This window comes from Pseudorca crassidens, unplaced genomic scaffold (genome assembly GCF_039906515.1).
Source record: "Pseudorca crassidens isolate mPseCra1 unplaced genomic scaffold, mPseCra1.hap1 Scaffold_1122, whole genome shotgun sequence".
Lineage (NCBI taxonomy): Eukaryota > Metazoa > Chordata > Mammalia > Artiodactyla > Delphinidae > Pseudorca > Pseudorca crassidens.
In genome coordinates this window covers 1-12,168 of record NW_027136007.1, presented here as the reverse complement: position 1 = coordinate 12,168, position 12,168 = coordinate 1, and the positions used below count along the sequence as shown (strand labels likewise).

The 12,168-nt window shown below is 37.4% G+C and overlaps 1 protein-coding gene across 1 annotated transcript; it reads right to left on the bottom strand.

Annotated features, from left to right (window-relative positions):
* Window positions 1-763: 763 nt before the first annotated feature.
* Window positions 764-8,801, bottom strand: LOC137217986 (primary cilium assembly protein FAM149B1-like). The gene is made up of 3 exons (XM_067724914.1): window positions 8,611-8,801; window positions 4,293-4,397; window positions 764-3,352 (listed from the first exon to the last, which is right to left on the bottom strand). The coding sequence occupies exons 1-3, from the start codon at window positions 8,655-8,657 to the stop codon at window positions 3,199-3,201; spliced, it is 306 nt and encodes a 101-aa protein (XP_067581015.1). The 5' UTR covers window positions 8,658-8,801; the 3' UTR covers window positions 764-3,198.
* Between the last annotated feature and the right edge of the window lie 3,367 nt (window positions 8,802-12,168).

Here is a 12,168-nt window from a genome sequence, read left to right as displayed (position 1 = left end):
AGTCTTCCTTCACATCATTATAATAACTTTGTTAATTTTTTTAAGACTTTTTTTTTTTTTAATGTGGACCATTTTTAAAGTCTTTATTGAACTTCTTACAACACTGTCTCTGTTTTATGTTTTGGTTTTTTGGCCCCGAGGCATGTGGGATCCTAGTTCCCCGACCAGGGATCGAACCCACACCCCCTACATTGGAAGGCGAAGTCTCAACCACTGGACAACCAGGGAAGTCCCCAACTTTGTTAATTTTAAAACAATATTTTAAAAGAAATAAACCTAAGAATATAAACGCCAGCATGATTATAAATATATTTGGCAAAGTAGTAGGCCATTAGTTAAATTGGGGGGAAAACTGTATTCCTATATACCAGTGATAACTCAAAAACACCTAAGTTCAAAAGCAAGGAAAATGTATAATTAAATACTAAGTTCAATTTTAATATCAGTTGTATCTTACAACAAGAGATTTACTCAAAATAAATAATGAAATGATAAAGCGGATTAAATTAAAGGAAGATCTAAGTAAACTATATTTCTAGGTAGAATACTAAGTTCAGTTAAGGTACAAAATGACTGAAATGTGTTTATAAAGCGATTAGTACAGAGCCTAGCACCTATTAAATATTCAATAAATTTTAGTTCTCCCTGCACCTAATTTAATATAATGTTGTAATACAATATCAATTAAATCCCTCATGAATATTTTATAAAATTTCATACAAGGGAAAATAAAATTTATCTGAAAGAGCAAAGAGGACACAAATACTAAATAATACATGTTTTTTAATGAACACTAATAGATTTTCCAAGATTTTTAAAATATCATGAAAACCCTAAGATATTAAGTCAAATGTAGAAAAATTGTTCAAACAAAGTAGGTTCAACAGTAAAAGAACTTAATTATCCTCACACCATATACTATTTTAAAAGTCTGGTGAGTTAAAAAGTTATACACGCAAAATTCTATTAAAAAGCTATGAAAAAGAATATTATAATATTCCATCTTTCTAAAGATAAAATCCTGACTAGCAAAGAAATTAAGGTCAAAAGTAAAATGGTTATATTTGAATTTTTTTAAAAAAATCTGTTACACAATAAATACCAAAAGGAAAGAAGGGAAATGGGAAACATTTGTATGACATTCATAACTTATAAAGAGATACTAATTAAACTATAGAGATAACTGATTGAAATATATAGTCAGTACACTAAAACCTCAAAATAAGTCATCAAATTAATTAAATCATTACGTAAGGATAAAATTTAAATTCTTTACCATGGCCTACAATGCCTTACAAGATCTAGTGCTGCCTACCTCTCCAGTCTCATTAGCGCTTTCTCCCCTGGTACACCATCCTTCAACCACCCTGACCTTTTTCCAGTTCCAAGAACATACCAAACACTTTCCCTTGGAAACATGAAGATCTCTTCCTCCTTAGGGCCTTTGCAGATGCTGCTGGTTACCTGCTGGAAGCTCTTTTCCTCATTCTTCACGTGGTTAACTCTTCAGTCTTCAAGTCTCAGATCTACCCTACATGATACCCTACCTAAAGTGAATCCCCCTTATAGTGTTCTATTTCAGCTCCCTGTTGTCTTCCTTAGAGTACTTATGACCTTTTGTAGTTATTTTGTTCATTTGCTTTTGTCAGTCTCCCTCATTAGACTATTGAATCATGTAAATCTCATTCACCCCATATTCCCAAATACAGTGTCTGACAACAAATGCGTTCAATAAATATTTGTTGAATAAATAAAAACTGAAAACCCAAGTATCAGATAATAATGAAATTACTAAATTATGATATAATATATTAAAACAAGGAAATGCTATATAACTATATATAACTATTCAAATTGACAAGTATGGAAGTAGTAAAAGAAAATGTCTATATGAAATAATGGTGAATGAAGAAGCAGATCAGGATGCACATATATCATACAACTATGTAAGGCAACTATATATACATCCAACTTAAAATGACTAGAAAATAACTCATAGTGACAAAAAGGTTGTAACAATTAGCAGGCTTTTTGTAAAGAAAGCAGGTTGCTAACAATAATATTGTATAAAGTCAGTATTGTGGAAGAGTGCTTACAAAATAACAGTAAGTGAGAAAACAGAGCATAGTATTGTATGTACACCATGACTATAGCTAGGCCAAATTAAATATAGATTGAAAGAGGATACAGAAATAAAAATACCTATTGCATCAAGGTGAGAAACATGCATAAAATTTGTTTTTTAAATTTTCTTTTAAGGTTGTTGGTCTTTTAAAAATAATACTTATAATGGCAGATAGTCATGAATGAATAAATAAATAAATCTCATTATCTCAACACCCAATTAATAAAGGAGTAACATTTTAGGTAAATATCTTTAGTCTTTTTTTCTAGTATATATAAGCAAAAATATCTGTAAAATAAAATTAGAACTACACTATACATTTATTTATTTATTTATTTATTTTTTGTGGTAAGCGGGCCTCTCACTGTTGTGGCCTCTCCCGTTGCGGAGCACAGGCTCCGGACGCGCAGGCTCAGCGGCCATGGCTCACGGGCCTAGCCGCTCCAGGGCATGTGGGATCTTCCCAGACCGGGGCACGAACCCATGTCCCCTGCCTCGGCAGGCGGACTCTCAACCACTGCGCCACCAGGGAAGCCCTATACATTTATTTTTAACGTGCTTTTTCTCATTTAGTAATATAAACATTTTCCCAGTCTATATGGCTTGGTAATAAACTTTCAAAAACATTTTAAACAACAAGGTAATATTAGTAGTGGAGAGAGACACTAGTGGACTGAGCACAGCAGAAGGAGTAGATCCAGAGCTCAGATCCATACCAACGTGCAAGTGTTTAAGCCAAACACTAAGCATCTCTAAGGATCAACTACTACATCCATAAAACAGAGCAATACTGAAAGAGGGTGAAGCTGATGCTTCTTTACAGCTATTTTAAAGAGTAAATAAACAATGTAGGAGGGACTTCCCCGGTGGTCCAGTGGTTAAGACTTCGGGCTTCCACTGCAGGGGGCACAGGTTCGATCCCTGGTTGGGGAACTAAGGTCCCGCACGCCACGCGGCACGGCCAAATAAAATAAACTAAAGTTAAAAATAAACAGTGTAGGAGAGGGAAGGCATGAAATATACTGACCAAACTGACAAATGCTAACTCCCAGAACAGTCTCCCAAGCAATCCATCAGACCAATAACATAAAACTCACACCATATCCCCAGGAGAAGTCCGAGCTGCCTTCAGTAGAGATCCCTGTGCCTGTATAACTTGGAAAAGCAGACCTTGAATTCCCAGTGTCAGCTGATGTAAAAGGTGATTCTTGTGTGATGTCAGACTCACTAAATGCACAATTTGGAAGGAGAAGAGAAAACAGAAAAATTCTTATATTTCCTCAAGTTTCTGCAGCATTAACTACTCAGCAATCTATTAGGTGATAAGCATGTGTAGAAATATATCCACAGAGGTAAAAATAAATGAAGGACTTGAAATGTAAGCATCATAGTAAAGTCGGATCTAATTCCTACAGAATTGATGGCAGCCATTCTAAATAATTCTAGTCTTAGTTTACAATGAATACTTTAACATTCCACTTATAATATCTACCCTTGAGAACTAAAGACATTTCAGAAACGTCTAGGAATTCACATAGAATAGTATGTGAACTTGTATGGCACTTGTAGTTTACCAAGCACTTTCACAGATATTAACCCCATTTTATCCTCACAACAACCTGGTGATGCAGAACTCAACCCCTTTTTTAAGACAAAGAATCTGAGATTTAGTACTAGGTGTTGAAACTAGGTTTTATGACTGTAATTATTCTATGATACCACATTGCTTCTCAGAACCCTCTGTGAAGTTACCGTATCCTCTATTTCTTAAAATAATAACTGCAGCTAATATTTACTCAGCATTTACTGTATTTTATCTCATTTATATTCAGAACACCCTTTAAGAGATACTATTACCAGGTAAGTAACTTGCCCACTGTTATTCAGCTAATAGATGACAAAACCAGGATTAAAAATCAGATCTGTTTGGGTTCCTCCTGAGTCTCTGTTTTTAACTACTTCATAATACTGCTTTTCAAAGGTTATAAAAATAAGTGTGTTTCCATTAGCTGTTCCAGAATGAAAGTTGAATGGTATTGAAAAAGTGTGATAAAAATTCTTGTTTTCTTTCATTAGTACAAGGCTTGATACCAATCCTAAGGCAAAAAAACAAAACTTTTGCCATTATCAAGTGCAATAAGCAAACAAGTACAATTTTTGTTATTACCTTTGGGAACTTATGTCGTTTTCATGGCTGTCATTGGTAGAGGAAATTGCATCCAGCTGCTCTGGAAGGGGATGATGATTAGGAGGATGTTTTGTTATTCCTTTCCTGTGAAAGAGAAAAACAAAGTTATATTTCCTGTAAAGAAAAAATATATACTTTTCAGTAACTTGATCTACAAGTTCGTCACCTACTTCTTGCTGTTCTGGAACTGCACTGTACAATACAGTAGCCATTAATCACTAGCAGTTAAAATGTGGTCAGTTGGAAATGAGATGCACTTTAAGTGTAAAACACATAGGATTTCGAAGTCTTAGTACAACAAGAATGTACAATGTATCATTAATTATTTTATCTTGATTACATTTTAAAATGATAATATTCTGGATATATTTGGGTTAAACAAAATATATTCTTAAAATTAATTTCACTGCAAATTGAAAATATAATAAGGTATAACCACATACCTATTAGAACAGCTAAGATAAAATATGGTGATAACACTAAACGCAGATAAGGATATGGAGAAACTGGATTTCTCATACATTGCTGGTAGGAATGTAAAATGGTGCAGCCACTCTGGAATAATTTCAGTTTCTTATAAAACTAAACACATGTGTTTATCATGAGACCTAGCCATTGCACTCTTGGGCATTGATCCCAGAGAAATGAAAATTTATGTTCACACAAAAATCTGTACACAAACGTTCACAGCAGCTTTATTTATAATTGAAAAAGGTTGGAACAACTGAAATGTTCTTTGACAGCTGAATAGTTAAACTTTGGTATATCTACACAATGGAATATGATTTAGCATAAAAAAGGAGTGAACTGATACATGCAACAACTTGGATGGATTTCAAGGGCATCATACTTTGTGAAAAAAGCCAATCTCAAAAGGTTACATATACTATATGATTCCATTTATATTACATTCACAAATGACAAAACTATAGAGGTGGAGAAAAGATTAGTGGTTCCAGGGTGTGAAGAAAGGAATGGATGTGACTGTAAAGGCATATATAAGGATGTTTCCTGGTGGTGATGGAACAGCTCTGTATCTCTATTGTATTGGTAGTTACATATATCAATAAATGAGACCAAATTGCATAGAACTATATATACATATATACAAAGGAGTGGATATAAAAACTGATGAAAACTGAATAAGGTTTATAGTCTAGTTAACAGTACTGTACCAATGTCAGTTTCCTGGCTTTGAAATTATATGATAGTTACGTAAATTGTCATCATTGTGGGAATCTGGGTGAAGGGTTCATGGGACTTTGTACTATTTTTGTAACTTCCTGTGAGTCCATAATTATTTCAAAATAAAAAGGTAAAAAAGTTAATTTCACCTGTTTCTACTATTTTTTTAATGTGACTACCTGAAAAATTTAAATTATATATGTGTTTTGTATTATATTTCTATAGGACAGTACTGTTCTAGAGAGTTCAACATGTGCATTAGAATAAACTATGGGGTCAATTATTATATGTTCCAGTCTTAATCATCCACAATAGACTTTCCTTCCCCACAAAATTCTGTAGTCAAATAACATGATAGGTTAAACAAAGTTACACAGGTTTCTTTACAAGAGGTCTTCCCAGGGCTTTTAATATGCAAATGTATATTATAAATCTAATACTCTTGTTTCACAGGAAAGGAAAGTGAGGCACAGAGGGATTAAGTAACCTGCTTAAGGTCATATGGCTAGTAAGTAATGGAGCCAGGATTCAAATCCAAGTAGTTTGTTTGAGGCTTCTCAGAGCAAATGAATAGTTTGAGATTTTAGTAAATTGTACCATTTTTGTATATAAAGACCTAGTCAGCAGAGCTTGTACTTTAAACTATTTCTCAAATGGTGGGCATGGATTTGTGTAGAGCTATTTGTACTTCTCTCATTCAGTGATTTTACAACCAAAAGCTTGTCTTTGAGACAGTGGCGGGGATCAGAAATGTGGATTCCAGCTATGAAATAGAAACTTAAAACATATTTTAGTCTGTCAGAGAAATTTGGTTATCAAGTGACAATTAGATAATACCAAAGAAATATTAAATTTGATCATAGCTTTGTGGTTACATAAGAAAATGTGTATAATTTTTAGAAATGCATAATGAAGTATATGGGGTGAAATGATAGTGTCTGGGGTTTTCCTTCCTTATTTCACAGATGACAGACAGGCTGAAAAAAATATATAGATGAAAGATGAAGCAAATATATTAAAATTTTGATAACTGTTTAATGTAGGTGATGGGTAGGTCATTATATTATTCACTATACATTTATGCTTGAGATTTACCATTTTTAAAATGTTAAGCTGTATATTTTATCCCAACCTGTTTTCAATATCTATAATTTGGAACTATTAGGGAGAAAACTAAAATTACTTCTTCAAAGCAAATTATCATTATAACACCTAAAGTAAAAATTACTTTTAATATACTGTTAGTTAGGGCTTCCCTGGTGGCGCAGTAGTTGAGAGTCCGCCTGCCGATGCAGGGGACACGGGTTCGTGCCCTGGTCAGGGAAGATCCCACATGCCGCGAAGCGGCTGGGCCCGTGAGCCATGGCCGCTGAGCCTGCGTGTCCGGAGCCTGTGCTCCACAACAGGAGAGGCCACAACAGTGAGAGGCCCGTGTACTGAGAAAAAAAAAAAAAATAATATATATATATATATATATATATATATACTGTTATTTAGATGCATATAATCTTCATTATCATCATTATTCACGTTATTCTGACACTTCTAGAGAATCATCTTTTGGGAGAGTTATCTTTATGGAGTATCAAGTCAACAATAGAGAACAAGTAACATAACCATACTGGGTCAATAATTCTGGCCCAATAAGTGCTATCAACAATTTTTTCCATAAATGATATTTTTTTCACTCTCAGAATGGTCAGAATTAATTATAAAAGCAGATTTTTGCCTAAGCCCTGTTCCCTTTATTGGTAAATGACTTTCTTCTTCCTATTTGCTAAAAAAGCCTATTAACTGAACTGCTTCTGTGTCCTATCCTATTATTTAGTAGATAATAAGCTTCTGAAAGGCAAGGAAAGATCATAGACTGATTTTGTTTGTATGGCTATTGTACCAAGCAAAGATGGGAAGGGACAAGGAAATTACCATTTACCGAGGACCTACTATGTGTCAAGCCCTATGCCATCACTTTAGATATGCTTTTAGATAAGGTCTTATTCCTATATTACAGAAATGAAGGCTCAAAGATTTAGTAATTTGCCTAAAATTAACAAGGCTACACAAGAGTCTAAACAGAAACCCAGATGTGACTGAAGATACCATGCCTGTTAATTGCCCTGTATAGTTAATATTTAATTAATAAATGTATGGTTGCTAAAATTACATAGTTTAGTGGAGGAAAAATATTGGTATTTGGGGTTGAAAAACCCAAGCTCAAAACCTATTGGTTATATAATCTTAAGATGTGTACCTTTCTGATATTTTCATCTGCTGAAAAACTAAAGATAATCATACCCATCTTACAGAGTTGTTAAGAGAATCAAAATGTGAAAATCTTTTTGAAAGTGTAAAAGCATTAATAAATGAATGACATTATCATTACTTCCTACATTATAACACTTCACTAGGGGTGGGAGGTGGGTCTTTAAGCGGGAAATATTTGCTGTCTAAAGTCTCAAAAGCAAAACTGATCCTTAAGGATTCTGACACTAAATTGCAGAGGTGCAGAGGCAGTATGTGTAATGGTTATGACCACAAGCTTCAAAAACAGATTGACAACAAGTTCGTACTTCAGCTCCACCACCACCCTCTAGCTGTGTGATCTTTGGCATGCTACAGTCTTTAAGTCTGGGATCTTTATCTGTAGAAAGGGCAAAATAATAGTTCCTATCTGCTCTCCTTATTGACACGATTAAGTGAGCTAATGCATGCATGTAAGCAGCTTTGCACTGTGCTTGGCACTGGACGTATTCAACTTCATTGTAGCACTCAGCTATTAATAGCTTCACGAGTTGTCAATGGTCATTGACACTGGGGCACGAAGCACTGCGGAAACTACAAAATGCCTTAGGAAACCCAGTCCCCGAGCTCAAGAAGTGCAACCCAAGAGGGCCAAGTCCTGGGACAGCACAGGTAACACGCCCTTAGCTGGAGATGGAGGTAGAAGGGGCAACGTCCGGCAAGGCTGGGAGGAGAGAATTCCGAAGAAAATTTTCTTTCCCTCGCCCTGGGAAAGGAAAAAGGAGCAAGGGACTGGTCAGGGAGGGTCCGCAAAGCGCCTGCGGCCCGCCTCGGTCTGGGCCGGGCTGGGGTGGCTGAGCAGTCCACTCACAGCTCCAAGTTCTGTGGCACCGCCTTCCGAGTGTATCTGGAGATCATCCTCCTCTTCCTCCTCAGCCGCGGCCGGGGCGGGCAAGCCAGGTTGGGGGCCTCTGGCCTGGCCCTCCCGCCGGCTCCGGTTCGGCTCCCTCCCGCCACCTTCCGGCCCCGTCACGCCCCGTCTCTTAGACTCCGGGCCGTCACTCCCACAGGATCCCCACCTCCCTAGTCTTCCGCCTTCCTTGCTTCCCCGTGGAGCCGGAAGTGACGAAGGCACACGGGCACCCACCTAATGCTCTCGCCGATGCGCAACAGGGGCGACGCCCGGGGTTCCGAGGCTGAGCCGGTTTCTGACTTTCAGAGTTTCTGCTGTCTTCTGGTCCCAGAGGAGCGTGTGGACCCAGTCTGAGCCAGGCTTTGGCTGCTACTGGCAGCTCCTGACCAGCTCACGTGATAGGAGAGGCGGCTGAGGAAAGGTGCCACAGCAGAGACTTGCCGGAGAGGCCCAGGCCCTAGAACCGTAAGCGGAATTGGCTTCATTTTGTTGGATGAAGGAGAGCGCCTAGTCTGAGTAAAAAGCTCTAGACTCCCAAGTCAGGCCTCTGCTGCTTGGTTGCTTCTCTTGCTGTGCTCCCGGTTTTCTCATATGTACAGTGTGGAATTAGCCTGAGTGATCTCAAAGCCCCTTCTAGTGTTTTCTCATATGTACAGTGTGGAGTTAGCCTGAGTGATCTCAAAGCCCCTTATAGTCCTCGGGTGGGTAGTTAGCATCTGTCTACCAGGGTTAAAAGGCCAAATGATGATTTGGACAGAAAGTAGCGAATGAGTGTCTGGATAGAAGATGCAAGTTCCTCTCGACCTCGTTTTACTACTCCGTTAGAAAAACAAGTCTAAAAATCGAATTGCAGCCGTAAAGTGGATAATCCAAAACAGTGTCTTCCTTTACCAAGCCTCACCTGGAAGCAATAGTGAGCTAGTACTTTTGTTTGTAAGGGGAACCCTTAGAAAATAGTTATTTACCACCTCCTAATATACCAGAGCTATACCCTTTGAGACCTGAGAAGGGGGAAAATTTAGGATAGATAGTTGTAGGATTAAGAGCCATGGGCAGATTATTTGGGGGTGAAATGATAGGGCATGAATGTTTTGTAGTTTTGAATTCCTCTATGCCATACAACGGAAGAGATTTAATTCTGCAGAGTAAGGGAGATTGCTTTTCAGAAAATTTAAATAATAGAAATTTAAACGAGGTACGGATTATAGAGACGATACAGTAACAGCCTTATTCTACAATTAAGGAAAAAGCCCCAGGAAGAAAGTGAAATGCCCAGAATAACACAACTGGGACTACTGGTAGAACTGGGACTTGTGATAGTGTTTCAAAAGATGTTATTTCAGTGTTTCTAAAAGTGTGTTATACACACCACTGCTAGTGCAAGGGTAAACAGTTTTTATTTTATTCTTACATACTTATTAATTTGGGAATGTGGTATTGGATTTCCATTTATTGTATTATATCAAAAGTTCCTTTAATGTAATCGTAAGTATAACAATGTCATTAAAAGTATGTTAAATAAATGTTATTATAGTTGGTATAGGCAAAAATCATGATGATGGTATGTGGATAACTGAATTTTGGGAAACAACATTAATGGAATTGCCTAGCATAGTTCAGGGAATGGGATATTACTTCTACATTATTCTATATGGTTTATATTATTGAAACTTTAAATGTAGCTTTCAAAGAAGAATGGAGGAAAATATGAAGTTTGCTACAGTGGAAGACACTGTAGAATACCACCTGTTCCTGATACCAGATGAACCAAGGGACCCAGAAGAACACAGAGAGATTCTTCAAAAGTACATTGAGAAGATAATGACCCAGTTTGCACCTATGCTGGTCCCCTATATCTGGCAGAATCAGCCTTTCAATCTCAAATATAAACCTGGGAAAGGTAAGGCTCTTTTGCTTATTTTGCTTTGATATGTGTGACTTTTAATGTCATTCTGACAACAGTGATGTGTAATAGTCCATAGTTCATTCAGTGTTAGGAGATTTTTTTAAATTAATTAATTAATTTATTTTTGGCTGTGTTGGGTCTTTGTTGCTGTGTGTGGGCTTTCTCTAGTTGCAGCGAGCGGGGGCTACTGTTCATTGAGGTGTGCGGGCTTCTCATTGCGGTGGCTTCTCGTTGGGGAGCACGGGCTCTAGGTGCGTGGGCTTCGGTAGCTGTGGCATGTGGGCTCAGTAGTTGTGGCTTGTGGGCTCTGGAGTGCAAGCTCAGTAGTTGTGGCACACAGGGTTAGTTGCTCCACGGCATGTGGGATCTTCCCAGATCAGGAATTGAACCCGTGTCCCCTGCATTGGCAGGCGGATTCTTAACCACTGCGCCACCAGGGAAACCCTGTCAGGAGATTTATATCCTGAGCTTTTTATGGTGTTTGCCTCTATTCAGTTAAGCCCTTGAACTTAAAAAAAATTTTTTTTTAATTCATGTTGATGGATGCTTTCTAATACTCATTATCTTAGGTACTAATATATATTCAACATTATTAAGCCATGGCTCTTCTTTTGAACTTTAATTACTATGCCATAATGTATCTAGGTACCTATACTAAACAGGTTCAGGCATCTAGCTTCCTTAACCATAGTTCTTTTAGCTGTTATTCTGTATTCCTCAGTCTTGATAGTATGTTTACTAGGCTGCTTTTCACATAGTTGTTTTGGTAAGGATCTAAGAGTGGCTCTGCTTGGCTTATAAAGAGAAATAATTGAGCTAAATGACCATTATTTGCCACTTGGAAGCATTTTGAGGTTCCTTCACTGCTTCCCTGTATTGTCAGTGCTTGAGATCTGACCTCTGGCCAAATATGGTACTTTGTCCTGTCATTTCTTATAACTTTACTAAAATGAATCATGGATAGGTGACCAAGGCTCTACTCATGCAGTGACTTCTGTGGGGTCTTATTTCAGATCAGGAGCGTGGCATCTTGTGATACCATCATTCTGGCTCTCAATTTAGTGCTTATCTGTTTCCTTTTGGCTAGCAGTTGCCAAATGCAAAACGTTAATTTTATTAAACACCTATTCACTGAAACACGTGATATTTATTGGCAAGAACACTGTCCCATTAGCACAGCCAAAACCAATTCCCTACCTTTTTTCTAGTAAATCAATCATTTTTACACAGTGTTTTCTTGTCTTGCTTAATGGGATTGCTAGCCACCTAGTTATCAAGCTTGTTAGTAATTCAGAATCATCCTCAACTCCTCACTTCACCATGTTCAGTCAGGCACTAAATCCTAGTGTGATTACTCCTAAAATATGACCCCTCTCTACATCTGTTTGGCTACAGTCTAGGCCCCCTTGATCTCTTCATCTGGAAGACTACAGTAGCCACCTAACTAACCTCTCTGGTTCCAGTGTCTGCAGTTCCTGACCCTGTTGCCAGTTACCTTTGTAAAACACAAATTTGATCATGTCACTCTCCTGCCTAACATCCTTCAGGAGTTCCTCATTGCTTCTGGATGAAATTCAAATTGAAGTTTAATATGTAAGGTAGATAAAAAT